The sequence below is a fragment of the Xiphophorus maculatus genome, chromosome 18 (genome assembly GCF_002775205.1).
Source record: "Xiphophorus maculatus strain JP 163 A chromosome 18, X_maculatus-5.0-male, whole genome shotgun sequence".
NCBI lineage: Eukaryota > Metazoa > Chordata > Actinopteri > Cyprinodontiformes > Poeciliidae > Xiphophorus > Xiphophorus maculatus.
In genome coordinates, this window is record NC_036460.1 from 20611223 (window position 1) to 20637071 (window position 25849).

A 25849-nucleotide genomic window follows, 5' to 3' on the forward strand; every position below is an offset into this window, starting at 1 on the left:
CAAAAATGCTTAGGCTACAATTATTTATATTAATCATTACTATGAACTCAAATGAAAAGTTGGATTTTTCATAATTTCTGTGTGAGATTTGGCTGCAGCAACAACAAACCTTTCTATTTTCAAGGCTTTTAAAAACATTTTGCAAGAGGTTTTAATAATTGTGGAGGTTTAAAGACTGTAATTCACCTCTGTAGAACCCTCCGCCTCCTCCGCCTCCTCCTCCGCCAAGGAAGCCCTGCAGCGCACCATACTTTGCTGCCTTGGCTGCAAAATGACAAAAGAAACAAATAACATTGCTTTATTATAGCTATGCTACTTTCTATGCTAAATTAATGGATGTGTTAGTATTATATTATAAACCAGATGTTTGCTCCATGCTGCTTTCACTCCTTTAGTTTTATAAAGCTCTGCATTTGTCATGTAAGAAATCTTGGCAACAAATTCATTGACACATACATTGGATAAATGTCATCGTCTCTAAGCTGTTTATCTGAATTAGGATTTGAGCTGAGAAAAATAAAGATCATCATGCGTCCACCATGCACACCCCGTTTCAAATGAACACCTTCATAAGGAAGTGTAATTAAGTGTGCAGCAAGGTGATGATGGTCTTTGGTACCTTGTTGTGGGGTCAGTGAGGCTGGCGCATATTGACCTAAACAACATCAAAAACACAGAAAATATGAGACATCTTAGTGTCACAGCCTTAACCTATCCAGTCTATGAGTATTCCCAATTACTCAAATAACTGAACCAATCAGAAACATGGTTATGTCAGAAGCTCCTCTGCAATCGGCATGCTGATGTGAGTCATCGCAGACAGAGGGTTCACAAAGTGTAGCATGAGAAAATTAATGCTTTTATTGGCTTATTGCTACAACATCTGAGTAGCACTTATATAAATTTAATATCAGTAGATTATATTTGTGGTACGAGTCATGAGTTGCAAGACTCACGACACCAAATTTTGCAAAGTGTCCAAACTTTTTGTGGTTCCCTCGCTTAGATTATATTTAGAAATATGTGCTCACATCTGTGAACATTAACCTCGATCATTATTTACTTAAAGTAGGACAGCGAGAGAGAACTTGCTCCATAAAATGTAACTATGCAAACATCTTGCAGTTAAAAGTGTCATTTATTTTTGTTTCTAAAGTAATTTAGTTCTTTATGAACATAAGACACAAATAAACCATCCTGTGGGTTTCGAATAGGATAACCTTTATGAATCCAAACCAGCTCAAATTTAAATTAAAATTGAGGCACAAAAAGCAAATAATTTCATTAATATCACACAGTCACAAGATTAAATGTCTTTTTATTTTACATTATATCATGGAGCTGAACTACATAATACAGCAGACTTCAACAATGTGGACAGGTCAAACTATAAATCTGGAAAATCTGGAATAGGAATTAGTAAAAATTTCAACAAACATAGAGGGAGAGAAATAAATCGAATCTTATTAACATATAAGCCCTATTAAATTCTTTAAACTTGTGGTTTCTTCTTCCTTTGTTAAATGAGTGAAATATTAATTTACTGGAAAAAAAAACACAATTTTCAGAAGCTTATGGCTTCATCCCTCTTTAGCCTTTATTCTAAATAAATTATTTATAAATATGAATGATGCAATAACTTGTCCTTTTTTTATTCACATTTCATGAAAAGTGGCTGATCAGCATTAATCCACCTGATCCAGAAACAGACATGAAAAATTAAAGCTACATCTGCTCTAAAATATATGTCTGCCTGAATGCAGCTTCAGACTGTAATACTGAACACAAGCCCTTGTTTTCATGTGTTGTCTGTCTCAATATTCAGCTAATTAAGAAATTATCTCTGCTTATTTATGGCACAACAAATCAGTCGTTTCTATCAAAAATACAAATGTACAGCATGTTACACAACGTTCATTTATAAGCAAAAAGAAAATATAACAAGAAGGCAGATAAGTACCTGGGGCGTATTGCTGAGGGTATCCTCCACCATAACCAGGAACCACACCTGTAGATTTAAAAAGCAGTTACTGGCGGCATTGTGTTCAACCAGATAACAAAATAAATAAATACAAAGATTTAGTAAATTAAAACAGCAACAATCAGTTCAGAGAAATACAAGCAGAATACAGCACAGCTTGACCTCATTTTCTTTATTTACTCAATTTGAAAAATGTCTCTCCTACTTAAGTTGAGCAGCTTCCTAATTTTTTTTATTTTTGTTTTTTTTTGCACCATCTGCAGCACAGCCAAACAGGCCTTTGACCTCTGGGAGAGAGATTAGCGACGTATCTATTTGTGATGAGCTTGTACACAGTCTGTGCTGCTGTGTGATTACACTCATTCATCACAGGTGGAGAAACAACAGGACCGACACACTGCCACACTTCAGAAGATTATAATATAAACCTTTTTATGCTTTGTCACATTAAACTCACAAACTGGAATGTATTTCATTGGGTTTTTATGTGATAAAGTAACGATTGATTGTGACGTGGAAGGAGGAAGAATACATTGTTCCTAAATTTCTTTTACAAGCTAAACTTTAGGTTTATGGCATTCATTGGATTTCATCTCATTTTAATCTGATACTGCGAAATACAAGCCAGCACAACCAATTAAAAGTGAGTGAAACAGTTTACCAAAACTGCCAACATGTCAAGATAAGGCCTCCCTCCTAAACTGGCAGACCGAGCAAAGAGGGAACCAATCAGAGACGACTATTAGTCACGTACGCCACAAAAGCTGTTATGGCAGAGTGGCGAGAAGAGAGTAATTGTTAAAAGAAACCAAGAAGAAAACCTGCTAGGTGCAATAAAAAACATTCACCTTCCAGTCCGACAAACCCCTACACATTGAACTACAACGGCATGGATTAGATTTAGACCAAAGTCATTTCAAAGACTTGCAGCTGCAGTTGGATTAAAATGTGGTTTGATAAAGTATTGAATCAGGTGCAGAATATTTTGAAAAGCACGCATATCGTTTCCACCTGTTGGTCTGCCACATTATTCCAAAAATATGAAATTAAAACATTTAAGGAAAACAAATATTTTTCAGGTCTCTGGAAAGCATCTCCAGTATATAACAGCAAATTGAAGAAGCTGCATCACATAACAGAGTAAACATTGTGTACCTGTTTGAACTCCTCCTGGTCCAACTCCTGATTGAAGACCTGATGAACAGAAACGACACTGAAAAACTGTACACCACTTTACAACTCTCCCCCACATTTAAAAATCAACCTCAACATACTTTAGTGACATAAAAGTGACATTTCAACACATACCCTTTAAAACAAAAAGTTTAGCATTTCTTTCTTCTTTAACCCTGCACCTGAGTGTTATTTTTTTTTTTTTACCATATTTAGCAGCTTTTGCAGCAGCAGAGTATTGTCCACCTCCTGGTGCGACTGGTGCTCCTCCAGGTCCCAGTCCCGTCCCAGCACCACCTGCAACCCCAGGTTCAGGCAGATTTAGAGGTTTGGACTCTTTAATTTAACATGTGCAACTGGATAAAATGAAAAAAAAATGTTTATCTGTTTCTGTATTTACAGTTTTAAAGTAAGATAGAGCAACATAATGTGACTCTCACCTGGCTGATAAACTCCTCCTCCTCCAAGGTTACCATAACCTGATCAAATATAGCACAAAAGAGCAAATGCTAGACTATTTTTGTTACCAAAACATTTCATTTTTATAGATATTATTTTGTTTCTTCTTTCTGGCAAGACAACACAGTGCATTTCAGGTCGTATAAGAATTCCTCATTCCTCAAAATAGATGTGAGCTTTTTTCTGGGAAGGGCTCCACCACAGCTTGTTTTCTTGGAAAAAACAAAACAAAACCTAACTGCGATGTTATCTTCAGTATTACCAACAATCACCAGTCTGCTCCATTTGCAAACTCCTAATGGTGCAGGAACCCTCCTGGGATTTCTGTATTTGGTGGAGCTGGATTCTGCAGACTTTTTAAGGTAAATAACTGGTAAATAACTCTTCTTGTGTTGGGACTATACGAGCAAAAATATTTCTTTGTAGTTTAGAGGGGAACCAGGATAAATTAGGGATTGCTGTGACAGAGTGAAAGCTGGTATTTTACCTGGTTTGGGTGGTTTGACTCCACTACCAGCTCCCGCCTGTCCAACTGCAGAGGGGCGGAGAAAGACAGGGGTCAGCAGAGACGAGAAATTACTGTTTCATAGGCTATCAAAGACACAAACAATGCAAAAACAAATGCAGGACAAGAAAAGCTGTAAATACTTTCTGCTCTGAAACACCATCAAAGCAGTTCCTCATTCGTCACTTATCAGGGTTTTGGCCGATTTCCTGCACAGGAAATGTGATGTGATGGCACGTCCTGACCAACTGTCACTCTGAGCGCTGGACCGGACGATTGTGTTGTCAGGGGAAAACTGTGTTATTTAGCTCTTCATGCTCCTTTCCTTTTATATCAACACTGTTTTTAATCTTGACCGTATGACGCTAACCCATCGAAATAATGAAGAAGCGTGAATCCTTAAGTCATATTCAGTTGAAACCAGATATTTACATAGTCTGTATAAAAATACATTTACCTAGTTTCTCCTGCTACAAAACATACAGGATGCCTCCGACTGTAACAACAGTCATTATGACCAAAAACTTTAATTTTAGCTTCATCAGATGACAAGAAATCTCTCCATAAACTAAGGTATTTGTTCCTCAGGTTATTTCCAGATTATTTTCTGACTTTTGATATTGTTTTTAGAGTAATTTGTGCATTTCCTCTTTGTCAGATGCTCATAATTTGCACCAAAAACTGGTGCAACCATTGTATCTGGTGTATCAGAATCTGTCTCCTCCCTGAATCGTATGATGGCTGGATATTGCCCTGCTGTTTATAATTTCAAATAATAAACAGACAAATGTGGCACCTTCAGGCATCTGAAGATTGTTCCCCATGATGAAACAGACTTGTAAATGGCCACAATTATCTCTGATTTCTTGACAGATTCCTTTTCATTTTTCAATGATGTCACACCAGGAATGAGTGTGGTTGAGGTTTTACACAGCTGTGGATGAGCTGTGACTCCATTTAACTCAAATGCTGGGAATAAATGATCAGAAACATGAAAATTCATGGCCCATCATCTGAGCTTTCCTAAAAGGCTTAAAAGCAAACTGATCTTAATGTGTACACTGTTGAATTCGCATTACTCTGGCGTCCTAAAACAAGAACAGTTTGGTCAGATAGAGAAACAAACTAACAGAAAATGTTGAATGGCTTTATTTTTTACAAGGCATTTGTGACCTCCTCGTTTCCCCTGTATCCATTTATGAAATATGGGTATGTTAAATAACATTATTTCTCATAAATTCTTGTTTTTCATAAATCATAGAGTTTGTAGAAATGCAAAAAGACAGGTCGACGAGCACTGACTTTGATAGCCTCCTGCAGCCAGAGGGATTCCTACTCTGCCTCCTGCAACTGTAAAACACGCCACAGAGATCCATGAGGCCACAGCACAGCAAGGCAAACGTGCTTTATGAATTATCATAACTTGGTTATTGCAGGAGAAATGTGAAAACCTCTCACACCTCTTTGAGGACCAGTTTGATTGATTGTCTGAAGCGAAAAAGAAATATCTTTACCTGGATATTTCACTCCTGTTCCTGCTCCCTGCCCAGGCACGGTGCCGATACCCGTACCGGTACCAGTACCGTAAAGAACTGAAACAAAGATTACAGACATAATGTTGCAGTTTCCATCACATTGATGAACGTCTAACAAGAAACATTAAGAAACGTACCTCCATATGGATATCCATATCCACCTGCACCTGGAACTGCAGAGAACAACAGTAAAGACTTCCCAGTAGGCCTCAGACTGTACATGTTCACTATTGGCCTAATTTAATTTATGTAAAAAGCATTGCAGTCTTCATTCAGTTCATTACATTTATATGAAAACCAATATAAACTACACACTATTAAAATAATATCAGTTTAATGTTTTCTTTCACAGCTTAAAAATTAACACAAATATTGAACACGTGGAATTTAGTATCAATTTTGTCATCCTTATTTGTAAAGTTATATTTAAATTATGTCTCTTTAGTTTTTTTTTTACATACTTTACTATTTTGCTTCATTCTATTTATTCACTTTATTTCACAATATGATATATATATTTTTTAGAAGATTGGAGGGTTAACTGATGGCTGTTTGTTCATCTGTTTGAGGGAAGTAGAAAACAGAAGAGGATACCACAGCAGACGGTGCTCCTAATGAAGATCAAGCTTGATTGCAAAATTTTGGTCAGCAAAGAATTGTATGAATTGTCCTGTTAAAAATCAATAATAGAAAATATATATTTAAACAAGCGGAGTATTTTTAAGCCATAGCCTCTTACTTATTCCACACTGGGACTTTTCTTTCGCTGAAGCCTTAAAACTGATCTTAAAAAGCTTGGTTATTATGAGCACCTGTGTGGGACGATAACAAAGACCCATGACAGGTTACAGCTTCCTTGTCTTAATGTGGCATTAAGTTCTTTTAATTAGGGCCTGCCATAGCAGAGTATAGGAGAGCAACGAAATGCATGAAGGCACCTATTACTGTACACCTCAAAATAACTGCCGCTTCCTTTCACCGTTAATGCGGCTCGTACCGCTGCGTGTACGCCCACAATATATATATATATCAAAACATGTGGCTGGATCTCGGCATGCGGGCTATTACTTCTGTTGGCATTTCAAGTAACCATGGCGATGCAATTAGCAAAAAACGGGCCAAATTCAAATCAAAACAATTCCTAATTGACACAGTTTTGTGTCAGACTCAAAACAGAGGGAGAATTTTGTCTCCCCCTCTGTGTCTCACTCACACATGACAGTTTTCAGAGGTTTAGTTACCATAGCAACAGAACACTGAGAAGAGCAGAGATGTAGAGAACTACAGAGATGGCGGAGCACTCAGTTACAGAGGAGGGCACTACAGGAACACAACAGACAAGTATATATGTTTTATAATATACTTACCACCAATGACAAAAGGAAAAAAAATATATATATATATGTATAATTTCACTTTTCTGAAAAATTCACCAATTGCACAATTCTTGTTAAGTAGAAAGTAGAGTAAGATAAATAATATTTCAAAAGAGCAGAGGAAATTTTTTGTTTTTTGAACAATAACAATATTTGTTGTTAATCTGTTGCTAAGCATTGAGCCCGTTTTCTGATAACCAAGCGCCACAAAGTAAACATCTGATTTTTACTTTTGCAAAATTTACCAACTGTAAATTTCTTGTGTCTAATCAGATAAGCAGTATTTCAAAAGAACTTATGTTTTATAAACAATATTATTAATTGTTATTAACTTGGAGTTAAGAGATGAGCGTTTTTTTCTAGTAACGAATTGCCACAAAGTATAAATCAGAATTTTACATTGAGTATCTGTTTTAGAATATATTCTCCAACAATGACAGAAAAAAAAAACATTTTCACTTTTCTGAAAAATGCACCACCTGCACAATTCTTCTTCAGTATGAGATAAGTAGTATTTCAAAAGAGCAGAAGAAATCTTATGGTTTTTGAACAATAACATTATTTGTTGTTAATCTGTTGCTAAGAGATGACCATGTTTTCTGGTAACCAAGTGCCACAAGGTAAACATCTGAATTTTACCAGTAAATTTCTTGTGTCTAAGCAGATAAGCAGTTTTTCAGAAGATATTATGTTTTATAAAAAATTAATTAATTTGGTGTTAAGAGATAAGCGTTTTTTTCTGGGTTTTTTTTCGTATTAATTATAAATTAATACGAAGTATAAAATAGATTTTTACATTTGCGTTGAAGGTCTGTTTTATAATATATTCACCACCAATGACAGTAAATCCACATTGCTCAACATGCTTGTGATTCTCCATATGCTATTAAATACATTGTAGCTTACTTTAGCATTGATGCTAATTTTTAGCATCAGAACGCTGGGTTTGGCCACACTTTGGCAGGCCCCGTTTAAATTTCTTCAGACATTTTCTAGTTTGATACCGTTCTTTTTTGTTACACTAGCATTTAAACTGTTCCACAAAGACAATACAGCAAAAAAGCAAAACCTTTCCAAAACTGTAAAGCTGGATGTGCAATAAAAATCTAACGAGTGTTGAGTCTGGTGGAGGTCTGATTGGGCTGAAAAAGACCTGATGCAACTTTTCCTTTTACACAAACTGCTTTTATTGATTCAGTTTGGGTCATTTGTTGTCTAGACAGAACCTGCTTGCTCAGAGTAATGCACCCTGCATGTGAAAGAGGGATAGCTAAAAACGTGTACTGATCATTTGATAAGAATGTTTTGATACTGAAATGATATCAAACTAAAATTTGCAACGGTTAATGTATATTTCTGCTGGCTCATTATCAATGGATAAAAGACGAATGGATATTGTTTGGTTCTACATAATGTGAATTAACAAACCTGGAGGGGAATTACGTTGCTTCTACTTTATAATCACAACCCAGATGGACCACAGTAAAACTGCTGAGCTCATCTTTACCTGGTACATATGGCTTTGGTGGTTTGACTCCAGCGCCTGAAAAACAACAGAGTTACAACGCTGTCTTTGTCTCCCCCTGGTGGTCATAGATTTAATATCGCCTCTCAACTTACCGGGTTGAACTTGTCCACCAGTTGTGCCAACTGAAAGGAAAAACAAGGTTGAAATAAATTAATACGAAGCATGTAACTAATGTGAGGTTAAAGCAATGCCTTTATGTTAAAAATAAATATATGGTGAATTAGAAACACACACACACCCACACACCATGTAACAGAAATACACAAGCAGACAGTTTGTGTAAGGCAAATTAAAATAAATATATTGAACCTACCGCCTGTTTTCATAAAGCCGCCACAAGATGGAGCAAAAAGGAAAAAGAACAAATTAATCAAAATACACTTTTTAAGATGTCACGCCTTCTTCATTTATCCATTTACCAGATTGGACTAAATGACGTAAAAGTTCTGCTTCAATTACTTTCATGTTGTATGAGGATTTACAGTGCATAAACAGTGTCTCATTTAAAACTTTAGGTTTAAATTAGTGAATTCATCTGAATTTGAACACAGAGGTGAAATAACCACAGTGTCAGAGCACATTAATACAAGCTGTAGACAAACAAAATGAAATTAAGGGAACATAATCCTCTTTGTGACTCTTGAGTTTAAAAATGAAACATGTAGACAGTTTGAACTTTGAAAGCTAACCAGTGAGGTAAAAGTGAAATGTTAGTGAGAAAGAATGAAAAGTTATCAAAAAGAAAAGTGCAGACACAAACAGACCATACTGTTAAGATGTAACAAAGGAAACACATCAATCTCCCTCTTCCTTATGTACACATTACTACATCTTGTACCCTGATAATTAAATATCTGTATTTAATTAAATACGGATAATTAAATATCCGTATTTAATTATCATACTATGACTCAGTAATGATGTGAGAAATGCATCGAAGTGACTGAATGAAACTGTGAAACAGAAAATCCACAGTCTGCAGAATGTCTTCAAATGAAGTAGTTTAACTAGGATAAGTAGGACAGATGAACGTAATCATTTCTCCTGCTTTTTTTGATTTTGTATTTATCAATTTGCATGTTCTAAACTGCTGTTCAAAGCAGTTTAGTGTTTTAGTAGTTTATGTGAAATGATGCTTTGCTGCTTCTTTTGTTTACGAATGGAAATATAATTCTGAGGTTTCTTCCCGTTTCTTTCATCGTATTATTCGCCTCACCAAATTAATGATCAGTGACCCATCTGCGCAAGTTTTGAGACTGATTTGAGCGCATATTTCTGTGTGAATAAACAATAATTAACTATGATTTTAAAAACAGTAGACAACTTAGTAAGTAATTTGTTTTAATGTTGAATTCCTGGGGCTGTCGATGGTTACACTCCTCCTTAACAGGAACCTTTAACATTGGATTTATTTATTTTTTGCACTGAATGACTAAACTCAAATTCTAAAAATCTTAATGTGGGATTATGCAACAGCAATAAAATTATTTATTCTAGGACTTTTATTTAGGGCAACCAAGTTAAGTATAAGTATGGTGGGTCTTGTAAATAAAATGGCTTTTTAAAAATTATTGTTTACAATTATTTTAATTTAATTACAATAATAATAAATATTATTTGACAAGTTAAAAGCCACTGATTCTAAAAGCTGCATTCTGTTTCTGTTTAGAGATTGACCAAAGTAAGACATTAAAACTTTGTTGCACTAAAACAAGTTAGTACAATAAACATGCAATAAACAGGAAATTCCCTGCTTTTTACAAGTTAGTTTGAAAGCATTCAATTCATTTAAAATTTCAGACAATGCAAACAAATTTTACACTGCAAGCTATGGCCATAAGCAGCTGAATACAGATTTTTACCAACTCTGTATAAAAAAACAATTTCCTTTTCCCCCTATGTCTGACATTGAATCAGTATATACATTTACTTATTATAAAAATGCTGCATATAGCAAATATGATTTTAAAATTTTTTTGACTTTGTAATTTAATGACTTGAAATTGGGACTCTGTCTCTTTAAAAACTCCTGATCTTCATGAAACGCCACCTTCAGGAAGTCATCATAACATGGCTCCTCTATTAACCCTTAAACAACGTTTTTACCAACGTTTCATTGACAAATACATAAAAAAAATAATATGAGCTCAGCTGAAGTGAAATTCCACCAGATGTTTGCTAATTGCTACTGGATAGTCTGAAGGAGCTGAGAGGGGGAGATGAAAGGAAGCTTGAAATTGGGCTTCAGAAAAGATTTGTTCTGATTTTATGTCAGACACTAAATAAATACATTTATAAAGACTATAAATATCTGGCTTAAATTGTAAACCATTAAAAACATTCCCATACATGCTGTCAGTGCAGGAAGAGAGTGGTGCTTATCTGTGAAACATTTACATTCACATATACTGACATGGATGAAACATTCAACATGTACTGAAAAAATAAATAAGCCACATTGCACAGTTTGGCGAGAGGTGTAAGGCAAGCAGCAGGTCTTACTGGGCTGTGGGACCTCTGGGGCCTTATTAAGTGCAGCGATAGGAGTGGGCCCTGCCAAAAAGACAACAGGTTCCAGTTTCATCCAGTGCATGAGAGAGGCCAGAAAAGGTAGAAGCTGTGAAGTGGATCCTAACACTGCCACAACGGGTGCCTGTGAGCTGGAGGAGGTCATTAGCTGCTAGCATTAGCAGTATAAACAATGTGTGAGTTTTATGTGCAGGGGTCATGGGATACAGCAGTTACTGAAGCTTACATGTGCAAGTTTGAGCAGCTAATGCTCATGGCAGAGTTTAATACGTGATCTACCTGGCTGAGGAGTTCCGCCAACACCTACTTCCTTCCCTGTAAAAGCACGAAAGCATCATCTCTAATTCCATGATGTTTGAACTTCGTCTTTCCGTGATGATAGAAACTGGATTTAAAGTATCACCTGGTTTTACAGCCGATACGGAGCCATTTGCAATGCCGCTGACGGACGTGTCCGGAGTCGCACCAGGTCCGACACCTGATGCACGAAGCACAAAGGTTACCAAAAACGGCACTTTCTTAATTCTGTGTATGTGAGATTCTGTGCTGTTTTATTAGTTCTGAATTGCAACTACAATCAGGTCTCCCTTATCCACCTTATTCCTGGGAGGCTTACTGTGGAAACGAATACGTTCTTACTTCCGGCGCCCACCGGAAGTAGCAATATTCCACTGTAACTTGAAGGGTTTTTTGCCAGTCTATATTCATGATAGAAGTTACATCTCTCTGTTCAGTTGTTGTACAATATTTAGTAATACCTGTTTACGGACATGCCGCATGCTATCGGAGAGCTGTTCAGTACAAAGGATCGTAATTATGAGTTTAATCACGGGGAGGACAGGAACACAGCGTTAAGTTTTGTAACAGAATGACCGTGAATTAGCATCGCTGCTAGCAGCTCGTTCCTCTGAATAACGGACAGGAATAAAGAGAAAAGCAGAGAAGCTGGTCAGAGATCTGAGCTGCAGTTTTGCGCCGACAGTGTAAAACAACAGAACTACATAATATAAACTTGGCGTGATGTGAATTTGATTTTTTGTTTGAATTTAAAAAAATAATTAAGTTCATGATCCGAGTCTTTATAATTATGTTTGGGCCAGCGATAGTTTTTTATAATACAAAATAAAATATCTGGGTTTATTTAGTTCATCAGAACCAGAACCTCGAGGTTCTCCGTTGCGCTGCAAAACAGCGGAGAAATGACCGCAGCTGCTGCGCTTCAGAGAGTAATATGGAGAATCTCCCCACTGGACTAGAACTGAACCGAAACACACATTAACGTGTTTCTTCGCTTACCTACAGATAAGGAAACAAAAAGAATTTGGCTAAAAATTCAAAACTTGAAGAAAGAACCCAAAATGCTTTATATGTGCTCGTTTCGTTGAGTGGACAAAAAAACCAACGGAAGAAACCCGCATCCGTATCCATAGTAACTGAGTCAGTGAAGTAGCTAAATATGCTAGTGCGGGTTATTTGCGGCCATTTCTTCAAGTCGCCATCCTTCCCCGCAATAGCTGTACGTTGCGGTAAACAATATTGCCGCATTTAAGCTGTGACAGTTGGAGTTCCCACATATTGTATAGCCTAAAAGCTCTGACGAAAGCCGGTTAGCGAGTTGCTAACATGTAAACAAATGGAGGTTCCGGTTTGTTGTGGAAGTAGCGCCCATAAATCATGCAAACCCTCTTGGGGGCTCGGAATAAGGTGGTAGTGACGCCTACCTTCCTCAGCTGTGAACTTAAATCTACTTTGCATGCGTTTCATCATTGCACTTCAAACAACTTCTGATAACGTAGTATTACAAAACAGTAATATGAAATCAACTAGAATAATGCAATAATTATGACTAAAAGGATAGCTTTTAAAATTTTTTTACACTTAAAGAGGTATCTCTGAATCCATATTCCAAAAAATAAATAAATAGCTGAATCTGTTTTCAGTGACTATTTAACATGATGTAGCTGTCATGTTTGCCCAAATAAGTTTCTCATTAGTCAATTGGTCCCAAGTGACAGTTCCTCCTCAGGGATTAAACTGAGATTAAGATGCTAAAAAAGAACCATATGATCAACGAAGGTTTATCTGCCTGGGCAACCTTTTCAATAAAGATATTATATATCCCTATTTTACTGTAACCTATCTTTGTGCAATCCCACATTTTCCTCCAGAAATGTTTTATGTTTCAGTTAGTTACTTATTGGTTGCCCAAAATTAAGAAAATTGGATGGACTGATTCATCAGCTGGTCAATTGATCGGTGTACTCCTTATTAAGTTTTTTTTCTTTTGACTTCAGAGAGTCAGAAAATCTGGATAAACGTTAAATCAATAATCTGTTTAGATAATATTATGGATATCCATTTTCATATAGTAAAGAAATTTCACCTTTAGTAATAGTCTGAAGAAGCAGTCTGCCGTTGTTGGTTAGGTGTTGATGTCTTTGTGACTCTTCTGTTACATATTTTATGAGCGGGTCAGTTAACATAGATTTAATCATATCTATTAGTAATCATTACTTATTCAATTTACAATCTTTAGAGTATTTATTTGTTGATTTATTAGAGAGGCTTAAAACTATAAACCGTTCCAATCTTCATAAAATGTCATCACAAACACCTAAGCAAAAAAGTTAGCCGTAAGTATTTCTTTTAAATCTCTGTTATTACTTGGACCATATTTAGCAGCGTTAGCAGTAGTAGAGTATTGTACACCTCTTACTCCTCCTGGTACCAGTCCCACCTTTAAAGCCTGACTCAAAACTACAAATAGGTGGCTAATTAATTTCATAGCAATTTAAACAGTAAATCTGTAAATGGATAAAATGGATAAAAATGCGTACCAATTACTGCAGTCAATCAGATTTGCCTTACTCGTATAGAAATATCCCAAACTTTTCAGTATTTGGAGTTTTGTGCTTGCTAGTTGTACCACAATTAAGCGGTTTTTGCAGCTGCAGATATTGCTCACCTCCTTGTGTTCCTCCCACTCCTCCTGGTACCAGTCCTGTTCCAGCACCACCTGTAACTCCAGATTCAAAATACAAATAGGTAGTCAACAAATTTTACAGGAATTAAATTAATAAATCTGTAACTGGAAAAAGTGAAAACAGACGTATACTGATAACTGCATTCAGTAAGAGTTGCTTTACTTATTAAAGAAACATCCCAGACTTTTCACAGTTTGCATTTTTGTGCATACTAGTCGCACCATATTTAGCAGCTTTTGCAGCAGCAGAGTATTGTCCACCTCCTGGTACTCCTCCTACTCCTGGTACCAGTCCAGTCCCTCCTCCTACTCCTGGTACCAGTCCAGTCCCTCCTCCTACTCCTGGTACCAGTCCAGTCCCAGCACCACCTGCAACAAAAGCAGGTTTCCACCTTATTTTCTCTACATTTAATTAACAAACGTGTAAGTGAACATAGGACTGCCCTATACATCGATAACAACACGTGATCAATATCAATAGATAATATGTTCAATAACTCCGATCCAGAACCACACAGCATTCTGGGGGATGTAGGCAGAGGAAAGGCTTTAGCTTACTCAACTTCTCACCGTCAGCTAAGCTAGGTTCACTCACTCACTCCTTGGTTACCTAGCAACAACCTGCACAGCAGCAGTTGTTGCTGCTTAAAAATTAAAAAACCAATGGCGTGGAGTGAAGAGAGAAAATGAGTATAATAGCTTGAGAAGAAATTGTGGATAAAGTAGGAAAGATAAGGTCACCAGTTCAACAGAATTTAAGATATTTAAAACAAAAAGCGGATCAATAATTATTGATATCAATTGATATGAAATGCTGATGTCGTGATATGTTTTTCAGCCTTATTGTCAGACTGGATAATCGCATAAAAACTGTGTTGTTTGAATCTCAGGGTGCATTCACACCAGTCCTATTTTGTCTGTTTTAATCCAACTTTAGTTCGGTTGCCCAGAGAGTGCAGTTTGTTTGGGGAGGTGTTAATGTGAAATCAAACTCTGAACTCTTTGGTCTCCGAAATAAGAGATGTCATGTTTTCTAAAAACAGAGCCCAAAGGGAGCAGGTATATAAAAGAAAAATTAGAAAGAAAAGAGGAGGACCAATAATTGAGCCTTGTAGAAATCTGCAAGAAAGAAGGGGCCAAGGTGGAGAGTAAAGATTCAACAAATTGTTCTGTTACTCAAATAGGAACAAAGTACTTCCAGTGTTTCTATTGAGGGATAGAAATACAATGGTCCACAGTGTCAAATGCTGCAGTGAGATCTAACAGTACAAAAATCACAGATCTCTGAGTAATTTGCTAAAGAAATATCATTAAAAACTCTTAACAGAACTGTTTCATTGCAACTAGACTGGAAAACCTCCACAATGCCATATGTGCCCCAAGAAACATTACGTTTGGTAACAACTATCTTCTTGAGATTGATCATGCATGCTCATTATTTATACCGTATTTAGCAGCTTTTGCAGCAGCAGAGTACTGTCCACCTCCTTGTACTCCTCCAAGTCCTCCTGTTCCCAGTCCTCCTGTTCCAAGTCCTCCTGTTCCCAGTCCTCCTGTTCCAAGTCCTCCTGTTCCCAGTCCTCCTGTTCCCAGTCCTCCTGTTCCCAGTCCTCCTGTTCCAAGTCCTCCTGTTCCCAGTCCTGTCCCAGCACCACCTGTGACTCCTGATTCAGAGGAGCAAATAGAATTAATTATGAGCAGGTACTATAATTAAAACCTCTCTTAAATGACAAAATCTGTAAAGTTAACAAGTATAACTACTAAAAGGAACTATAATGATTATTCCTCTAGACCAGTGTTTCCCAATTCCGGTCCTCAGGCCTCCCTGCCCTGCATGTTTTAGGTGTTTCCCTTCTGCTACACACCTGGATTGAATCTATGGGTGATCAACAGGTTTCTGCAGCACTTGATGGTCATGCAATCATTTGAATCAGCTGCTCTGGAATAGAGGCACATCTAAAACATGCAGAGCAGGAAGGCCTGAGGACCGGAATTGGGAAACGCTGCTCTAGACGTTATCTAGAGGAGCCTTTTACAGGTTTATGCTAATAGAAATATTAAAATACAAACTTTGGTGAAAAACTATACATACCTCAAAAACCAGTGATATGTACAAAAAAACTTATATTTTTAGGAGGTAGTACTCAATATGTTACCGTATTTAGCTGCTTTGGCTGCTGCAGAATATTGTCCGGCTCCTTGGGCTCCTAATGTTCCTCCTGCTCCCACTCCTGTTCCAGCACCTCCTGTTGCAACTCCTAGTTCATGGAAACAAGCCGTACTGTATCATAAGGTTACAGTCATGAGCGGAAAATATAAGCATCTAGGGTTAGGTGAAAATCAGTTTTATTTCATTTAAAATTTCCATGTGTGCTCATTATTTCTACCATATTTGGCAGCTTTTGCTGCTGCAGAGTATTGTCCCCCTGCTGGGACAAAAGGCCCTCCTCCCACTCCTCCTGCTCCTCCCAGTCCTGCATATCCAAATCCTGTTCCAACTCCTCCTGGAACTCCTGTTTGAGGTAAATAGAGACTGAGGTTTGAAGATTTCACTAACAAAGCAACAAGCTGTGTTAATGCCTGACAACCGTCTTTTTTTTTGACATGAGAATAAACTATTCTGCTTCTTTTTCCTGCAACTTTTCCAGCAGTTCCAGCTAATCTTTTTCCTTATCGATTGTCTCGCTATATTTTAGCCTTTTTCACTGCTTTTGGTTCTAACCTTAAACAGCTCCAAATTATGGAAAAATATGAATCACTCTAGTATTATTTTTTAAAATAGTCATCTAAACCAATAAAAAAAAATCATAATGTCTTACCATACTTTGGAGGTTTGACCCCTGCACCGCCTCCATAACCTGCAGAGGTGTTTGAGTTTATTAGGATAGACTTTATAACATGAAGTGTCACATTATGTTTTTATTTATTTGAGCTTGATCTCCAACGTACCACCATAGCCACCGCCGGGTAGCACCTGTCCTCCTCCACCAGGGACTCCTACTCCTCCGAGGCCTGTCTGAGGAGCTGTTAATTGGAACAGATGAAAGATTCAGTTTTATATTTATTAACCAAATAATGTTTCTAAATGCATTTAATGTGAGATTTGATGAAACATTGATCTCAGCGTATTTTGGAGGTTTGGCACCAGCTGTCAAAGCTGCACCAGAAACAAGACAAACATGATAAAAGATAAGCTGAGTTTCTCTAACTTCTAACAAATTAAAGATTTGCTTTACAGCTAAAGGAAATCACAAATCTGTTAGTTTACATCCATATCCAGGTAGAAACTGTGTTCCAGGAACGCCTGCACCACCGACTCCTCCACCAACTCTTGGTACAACACCTAAAAAAAAACACACAACAGAAACAATTAAAAAACAGATTTTTCACAGTCACAATTTTAACTTATTTCATTTCACTTACCATACTTGGCAGCCTTGGCTGCAGGAGAGTATCCACCACCTCCCACTCCTCCTATTCCTCCGACTCCTCCTATTCCTGCTACTCCTGTTCCTCCGACTCCTCCCGTTCCCCCGACTCCGCCTAGTCCTGCAGACAAATTTATTTATTACCACAACTGATCACCATAACTAAAAATGTGCCATCAAAGTGAATTATAAATTATCTGCACATGTTGTGGCTTTTAACAGGAATTTGTTTCTCATCCACTCCTCACACACATAAATTCTCACTCATACAGTTCACTATACAGCAGGATAAGGAGTCATGTTCTGAGTTTAGACAACCACTCTGGCACTGGGATGAAACCTGAAGGAAGCGGCTTTGTTTATTTTTGAAAAGAGTAGATTAAAAAACTTCTGAAATCAGAAAACATCTAGCTCTTATATTTCAAAAGAGCAGAAGTATATCACATATCTTTCTTTTCAAAGGTTTTGTATTTTAAAATGATTTTTTGAAAATATAAACAGTATTAGGATGATATATTCATTAATCGTTCTATGAAGTCATGTAGCTAAGAATGGGCCTGTAAAAATAACCCCATGGACTCTTACAACTTTTTATCTGCAGACAAAAATTATTAGTTGAAAGGTTAAATTAAGCAACTTTAAATATTGTAAAGTAAGATGGGCAAGAAGTAGACATTGCATGCAAGATGTACAGAGAATTAAGCTCAGACATTTATATGTTTGCACTTTTTCAGCTGCACAGAGAGACCGATATTGAAATATATGAATGATATGGTCAAAATGCTAACTCTGCTTTACGTTTTTTCAAACCCAACTGGAGGAGGATGTTTATAAAATGTTAACAATTATCTAAAAATATTATTTTCATTGGTCGAACAGTCCAAACAAAACTAACATTTATTACAAGATCCGGTGTGAACTGTGGTCAGGCCTTTTTCTGGTGCAGTGCACAGTGATTACCCAGTGGAGTAATCAAGAGTATTCCAGCTGGGATTCAAATCTAAGATATTTCACATTTTTACCTTGCATGTTTGACCTCAGAGACTTAAACTCATCCTCCTTCAATACCACAACCTCCTTAAGCTCGAGATTTTAAATGAGCATATTATAACAAATTACCATATTTGGCAGCTTTTCCTGGTTGGAGGTATCCACCTCCCCCTGGTACTCCAATTGGTGCACCTCCAGGTACTCCTCCCGGTACTCCTCCAGGTACTCCTCCAGGTACTCCTCCTGGTACTCCTCCCGGTACTCCTCCCGGTACTCCTCCCGGTACTCCTTGTAGCAATATAGACACTCTGAATTATGACTTTATTTAGACTTTTCATAGTTTCTACAAAAAAGATTTGCAGAAATCCTTAATTATAACATAACAGTGAGCTTAAGAAGAACATTTCATTTTACTGATTGTGCTCCTAACATTATTAAATCATATTATTATTATATTAATGATCCAGATACTGTTACTAGAATCTGTGATTTTTGACATATTTATCTTGTTTTGCAAGTTTAGAACTTAGAAAGCTTTTAGAAATTAATTCATTCTTGTCTGGTCTTTCCTAGAATGGCTGAATGTCGGCAGGCCTTGTATAGATCCTCTTCTTCCAGCAATGAAAAAATATCTACCAACTTGTCCTAAAATTAAGTTAGGTAAAATAATTAAAATTATGAGTAAACTCTTATAATATATATATTTAATTGCTTTCTGTAAAGTAAGTAATAAGATGGCTCCCTTTCCTCCCTCAGATTAATTATCAAGAAATTTGACAAACAAGAGAGGACCGATAACAATCGGTACACTAGATGTTCCTCCATATTCGGCATCTTTATCATTTCCTACACCTTTGATAATCATCCTTGGTACAGGAAACAGTTGTGGAAAAACCTAATTTCAGCATAACATTTTTAAAAACCAATATGCATGACACAATATTTGATTAGTAAATTATATTTTTGCCAATATAATTAATTACATATTGCCAATAAAACAAATAGGTAGAATTTTCATTCATTTTAATTCACCAAATAAGAAAGACACCTGAGAGTTCTCACCATATTTAGCAGCCTTGGACCCAGGTCCATATCCTGTGAATAAAACATGTGGAGATGAGTGAACTTTCTGAACTTTCATAGTATTTCTAACATTGCTACAAACTCCAGAGTTAATGAGTGACTCCAGGCAGCCAAATAATTTATTACTAGCTTAATTGAGCAGAATACAGACTCTTCAAGCATTAGGAATGCTGAAATGCATGGGGGGAATGTTCATCAGTGAGGACAGAAAATCTGCATAGAATAGCCATAGTGGGTTATCTCTCTAATGTCCAAGTAGTGCTTATATACAGTAAATGCTGTACCAGTAGCACAAATGTGCAGTATCCAGAGCAACGTCATACTGTGGAAGGCAACAATGTTGAGATAGAAGTATAACAAAAAGAAAACCATTACTGTATCGCAATACGGTGCTACTCAAATGTCACAGCAAAGACTCAAAGCATAACATTGCCTTCACTTTCATACTGTAGAATGACACTGTCTGCACTGATAAAGAATCAAATTCAATCAGATATTAATTAATAATTCACCTTTTGGAGGGGGGAAAGGTTGATAGGGTTTTGAACTTTCATAGTCAGATGGTTGGCTAATGTGTGAACATGGAAAAATAAACTGCACCGTGTCCTTATACAGTACAAGTCTTAGAATTGTACACCTTTCATCCCAATGCACATGCACTATACAAAACATGGTGCAATCAATGTAAGCAACCCAAATACATCTAATAACATGTGATAGGACTTGATGTTGCACAAACTTTACCTTGTGCATTTTGATGCAACATACATGGAAACAGGAAAAGTGCCATATGAGCTGAAGGACCTCATGTCTGGTCTCATCATCTACTATTTAATATTTAAGCTTTTATGAATCAGAGCAGAAAGAGTAGGAAGATCAGTTGGTATTTATTCCAGTTGCTACATGTTAATACCTCCTGGCACCTGTCCTGGATATAGTCCACCAGTACCACCAACGCCTCCAACACCACCAACGCCTCCGACACCTCCAACACCACCAACGCCTCCAACGCCTCCAACACCACCAACGCCAGCACCTGAAGAAATAAACAGATTCAGCCATTCATGCTGCATATCACTCTTTAATGTGTGTTTTGTTTGCTTTAAGGACAAGAAGAATCTAAAACATGATAAGTAGGAAATCCTACCATATTTAGCAGCTTTAGATTGAGAAGGTAAGAAGCCTCCAGGACCCACTCCTACAGAAAACAAAGAGAAAGAGATATTTTGTAGTCTATCTTCAAAGAAATATTTCTCTCATAATTTCTTGAAATATTTACCAGTTCCGAAAGGATAACCAGGCTTTGATCCAGGACCAGCTTTTCCTCCTGGAAGTCCAGCTCCACCAACACCATAACTCCCGTAACCTAGATCATAGATTGTTGTGATTGTCGTGTGACGCATCATTAATGGCTGCTTTTCATTTGACATCAAGCCTGTGTAAAATTACATATTAAAACAATCTTTTTACCATAGGGAACTTTGCCACCTCCAGGTTTAGCACCGTAGCCCCCTAGTGGACAAAATATAAACTTTATGACTCAAAGTTAGTAATGTGTGGTGCAACACATAAATAACTGTTCAACCTTTTTTGTATTTTTCCATTTTCCTCTTTAATATGAACAAACTCAACATTGAAAATATTACACATCAAGTAAACAACAAACAAAATATTTCATTTTAAAGGAGCAAGCATCTAAAAGCACCTTGCGCTTTGGGTGATTTGAGGGGGTAACCATGGAATACACCTGGCTGCATTGGCCCACCAAACCCTCTGGTTCCTGAGACAGAGAAGGAGGGAGTACTTTAATTCTGACATCAATGTATAAACAACTGTATAATAATATAAATATACATATTTAAAATCAACCTGGGACTTGGCCCCCTTGTTGTCCTCCAACTGTATAAAGAAATCAGATATAGTTATGGTTATCTGCAATTACTTTTCCCAAAAGCTGAAGATACTTTACATTTAATTTGATTGTGAATCATGTTGATTTTGTAAAGACTGTGTTTCATATTGCAGCATGTTTCAAAATTCAAAATCACTCAACACATAGAGTCAAAATCTTAACCTCACTTGATTTGGGATTTAGGTTTGTTCCAGTAGCGACCCCAGGCAGAACCCCACGGCCACCAAACCCTGCAGGGAAGAAAACAAACATATAAACATGACAATCTTATGGATTGTGGTAAATATTTTCTGAGAGTGAAAACAAACCAGTTCCTGGTACAATTCCTCCTTGGTAAAGTCCAGGAACACCCACACCTGTGACAACCGAAGACATAACAATGTACTTTCCCACTAACAGACGTATAACATAGATATACATCTGTTAGCATGCCATGTTTTTCTAAAACATGGTTAGAAATAAAAGGCCTCACAGACATGAAAACTTTCCATACAGATATAAGCAGTAAGAGAATGTGCAGAAAACAAATGGGGAAAATGTTTTCTGCAGTCATTTATCAGTTTGCTGTAATTAAAGCAACCATTTTCTGTCTTCATACATTGTGAATAGTTTCTGATTTAATGGCACACACAAGGCAAATATTATCATACAAATGTGATGAATGCCTTATTTTTAAAAGTAGCATTAAACAAAATCATTCTCCCCATTTATTCGCTCTCCTAGTAGAGATGTGTAAGAAGTCTTTAAATAAATTATTTCAAATACAATAAGCAATGCTACACTTAATGACACCCAAAAAGCTGATCAGAGTGGAGAAACTTTTAATTAGTAATCCATGACTATCTGTTGCCTTGATTTATAAAGAAAAAAAAACAGAGATGTCACCTAGCCGCTTCTCAAAATGGGCAAGAGAACGTCCCACTAAAATGAGGCAGATGAATTTTAATTTAAAAGATCTGTGGCCTCATGCATAAAGCGTGCGTGTGCACAAAAAGTGCACGGCGCCATATTTTACGCAAAAGTTGGCATGTATAAAAATTTCCTTTGCGTCAAAGTTTGCGTAAATATATGCACTTTTTTGCTGGCGTGAAAATGTGCGGCAGCCACGCAAAATCTTTCTGTGAACAATTTCAAACTACAAAGCGTCAAAACTCACCTAAATACACTGAAATCTGACTACATTCTGTGTTATGTAGACCAAGAAGCATCAAACCGGTTTTTTAATTTTAATTTTTATATTTTATTGTTTAAATGCAATCGATGAAACTGAACCGTATTTATAATCAAATAACCTGACACACAAAATAAATAAAATAAAAGTATGTGAAAATCTCACTAGAATGTAAATAGTACTTTTCCTCAGTTTTTGTCTCGTAAAGATGTAACGCATTGGTCTGTGCGCCTAAGCGCATGGACTGCATCTATGGGGTAACTTCATTCTGATTGAGAAAGAAAACAGGGTTGGATCAGCAGATTAACTCCAGACATGTTTGATTATTTTTAATATGATCAAGGTGTGTATAATCACACGGATTCAAGTAGCTGCATAAAGGTGAGCCGCGTAATTGTGAAGCGCATTGGCTCTGATCCATCGCCAATGGAAGGATTCAGAGGGAGCTTTCGATCAGAGATCATATTGATCTGCTGGGAAATGATGATGGTTTGTTAGTGTTTAGATTGCTCAGACTGATCATCCTGGAGATCTGAGCAAAACTTAAAAAAAAAGCTAACCCCCTGCGCCACCACAGCACGCCCCACGTTTGGAGGCCATGCGGACGTCGCGGGTTCGACTCTCGGTCCCGGGACAAACAGGCACTTGCACAATCTCTTTATTTATTTATTTATTTTATTTGGATTTTTTTTTCTTTGAAATGCATTATTTTTATTTTTGTGAGGTGACCTTATGTGTCCTGAAAGCACATTTTAAATAATATATATAGTTATTATAATAAATATTTATACTGCTTCGAACAAGGACGTTGCCATGGTTATTGCTTCATGTGGTGGCAGACTTCCGGGTATTTATAGTAATTTACATATATATTTATGGGTGGCGACAGGGCGGACCAGCAGCTGTGCTCTATTTCCCGCAAATTGGGATTTATAAAGGAAAGGTGCGCAGCCACGTGCGCTGTATACATCCAAAATTTTTTGTGCACAGCACTTCTCTAAATTTTTCCGTACGCCCAGTTTTAGTGTGAAAACTGTACACTCTTTTATGCAAGAGGCCCCAGAAAATCAATACAATACAAATACAGAACCTTGCAAAAGAATTCTGTCTTGAACTTGTCCTGATTGTCTAAGATTACAACCATCATCCCACTCTGTGTAAATCCAGTTGTTCTGTGAAGGCATAAGATTAAGAATATGTGGGAAAACCTAAAAGTTTTCTGTCCAGTCTGAATGAGCTTTAACTTTAAACATCTAGACTCACCAATTGTCTTCTCTCTGCTTCTGTCAGCTGGACAGTAGAAATTATGCTGATGAAGCATTTAAAAAAATCTTAATGGTCCTGTGTTTCACATACAAATTAAGCCTCTAGGTGTCAGTATTCAACATGTAAAGAGAACAGTAATGAGTCTGACGGTATCTTATAGTACTGTTAAATTATTTTAAGGTGAAGCCAATTGGTATTTTTTTTAGGTCAAAAACATGTGGCCCTTATGTAAGAGCATCAATGCACTCAAACAGTGAGTCTCAAACATTTTCTGTATTAAGGGTTCAAAGTTTTACACAGTAACTCATCTCTATAAAATTTGTCAAACCCATTTAAACTTTTTTTCCAGTCGGTTGGCTGGGATTTGAATCACTACGGATACATTTCCAGCTGCACCAAACATCTGCCACATGCAGTGAGAGTTTGTCTTTAATGTGGCTCAGAGCTGCTTTCTGTCTGTCTTCGGCCGCATGAGTTTATTGTTGAGTCTACAAAACCTGGCACTTTGGCAGCTTTCTTTCCTGCTGCACCACCGGCTCCTCCTGGAAGGCCTGTCTGAGGAATAACAGGTGCTGGAAAAAAAAAAAACATCACATAAAATGTTACATGGCTCATCAAGCAGGGAGGGACAAAATGCCCTGGCTAAAACAGCACATTTATAGTCAAAGTGCTGCGATGAGGACAATTATAACTGATTTATTCTCCCAAACTGTGACTTTTTCGTGTCAGATTTTGCTTTATTGCATTAGAAAAATCTCTTTGCTTTGAGTTCAAATATGCTTTTTTCAGGCTGGTTGTCATTTGATAGAAATGAAGCCAGTTGTGCATTTGTGTAATTATGAAAAAAGACAAAATGTAGAAAAAAACGAGAAAAAAAAACAGGGAGTGAATGTCTTGCCTCCACCGGGTCCAGTTCCAGCACCTCCAGGTCCCACTCCTGCTCCAGCACCTAATCAAAAGTAGAAACAGACACAGAATATTAGAAAAAACATTTACAGGTACATATTTATACATTAAAATAGCATGGAAAACTTTTATTTTGGAAACTTAATTCAAAAATTCCAACTCATATTATAATGATTCACTAAAACAGAGTGATATTCTTCAAAAGGGATTTTGTCTTAGAAATTACAATATTAAATAAGACAAATTTAAAAAATTGATTATTTAAATTCATGGCTCTTGAAAAGTATGTTAATGTGTGCGGTTTTAACATTAGTTCAGTTCTCTATTAGGGTGAATTACAGCAACAATGAAGTGTGGAGTGGAGATGATCAGTCTGGGAATGCGTGATGTGTTCAGGAAGCTCAGGTTGTTTTGATTGCCGCCTTCAACTCGTCTGTTTTAGTGGGTCTGATGCCTTTCATCTCCAATGATCCATCGATTCCGGATGGGGTTCAGGTCAGGTGATTTTATTAGCTAATAAAGCACCATGATGCAATGGTTCTTAAAACAGAAATTGGTCCCTTGGGAAGTGAAGGCAGATGCCAAGTCCTGTTTGAAAACGAAATCAGCGTCTCCATAAAACAACAAAGGAAGCATGAAGTGCTCTAAAGTTTCCTGGAAGACGGCCGGGTTGACTGTGGACTTCAGGAAACGGAGCAGAGCAACAGCAGCAGATGACACGGTGCCCCAAACCATCACTGACTGGTGACATAAACTTTGTGCCTCTAAACTTTCACTATAAACACGTATTGATTCCAGATAAAGTGTAAAATTTACTTTCATTTGAAAATAAAGTAAATTTCAGATAGTTACTTACATTTCTATTTAAGTAATAATCTGAGTAACTATTAGCTGTAGTTGACAGGAATAAAAATTTGAAATGTATCATCTTGTGCAAATGAAATGAAATAAATTAACTTTTTCTATAAAAAGCTGATGTATTTCTTTTCAGTACATGTTTCTGAGGGGCCTGAGATCAAGTTCA

General features: G+C 36.9%; 1 protein-coding gene across 4 annotated transcripts in view; it reads right to left on the reverse strand.

The window, feature by feature from the left end:
- The window catches only part of LOC111611990 (elastin-like), a 67447-nt gene that overhangs the window by 1640 nt on the left and 39958 nt on the right, over positions 1 to 25849 (reverse strand). For 2 of the 4 annotated variants that reach the window (XM_023351310.1, XM_023351309.1), the window contains exons 8-44: positions 24818 to 24868; positions 24417 to 24491; positions 21791 to 21838; positions 21650 to 21712; positions 21440 to 21469; positions 21276 to 21350; positions 21041 to 21082; positions 20850 to 20936; positions 20718 to 20768; positions 20484 to 20606; positions 19550 to 19582; positions 18617 to 18775; positions 17493 to 17618; positions 17338 to 17412; positions 17019 to 17093; positions 16889 to 16927; positions 16457 to 16582; positions 16226 to 16327; positions 15515 to 15733; positions 14292 to 14438; positions 14052 to 14102; positions 11490 to 11564; positions 11366 to 11401; positions 11060 to 11110; positions 8871 to 8873; positions 8650 to 8679; positions 8537 to 8572; positions 5791 to 5826; positions 5633 to 5710; positions 5421 to 5468; positions 4101 to 4145; positions 3595 to 3633; positions 3362 to 3451; positions 3137 to 3175; positions 1961 to 2008; positions 620 to 655; positions 187 to 264 (exon numbers count right to left, since the gene is read on the reverse strand). In XM_023351310.1, the coding sequence (XP_023207078.1) occupies positions 187 to 264; positions 620 to 655; positions 1961 to 2008; positions 3137 to 3175; positions 3362 to 3451; positions 3595 to 3633; positions 4101 to 4145; positions 5421 to 5468; positions 5633 to 5710; positions 5791 to 5826; positions 8537 to 8572; positions 8650 to 8679; positions 8871 to 8873; positions 11060 to 11110; positions 11366 to 11401; positions 11490 to 11564; positions 14052 to 14102; positions 14292 to 14438; positions 15515 to 15733; positions 16226 to 16327; positions 16457 to 16582; positions 16889 to 16927; positions 17019 to 17093; positions 17338 to 17412; positions 17493 to 17618; positions 18617 to 18775; positions 19550 to 19582; positions 20484 to 20606; positions 20718 to 20768; positions 20850 to 20936; positions 21041 to 21082; positions 21276 to 21350; positions 21440 to 21469; positions 21650 to 21712; positions 21791 to 21838; positions 24417 to 24491; positions 24818 to 24868 (2565 nt within the window). The remainder of the gene's footprint in view (positions 1 to 186; positions 265 to 619; positions 656 to 1960; positions 2009 to 3136; positions 3176 to 3361; positions 3452 to 3594; positions 3634 to 4100; positions 4146 to 5420; positions 5469 to 5632; positions 5711 to 5790; positions 5827 to 8536; positions 8573 to 8649; positions 8680 to 8870; positions 8874 to 11059; positions 11111 to 11365; positions 11402 to 11489; positions 11565 to 14051; positions 14103 to 14291; positions 14439 to 15514; positions 15734 to 16225; positions 16328 to 16456; positions 16583 to 16888; positions 16928 to 17018; positions 17094 to 17337; positions 17413 to 17492; positions 17619 to 18616; positions 18776 to 19549; positions 19583 to 20483; positions 20607 to 20717; positions 20769 to 20849; positions 20937 to 21040; positions 21083 to 21275; positions 21351 to 21439; positions 21470 to 21649; positions 21713 to 21790; positions 21839 to 24416; positions 24492 to 24817; positions 24869 to 25849) is intronic. The other 2 variants (XM_023351311.1, XM_023351312.1) reach the window with 2 other exon arrangements.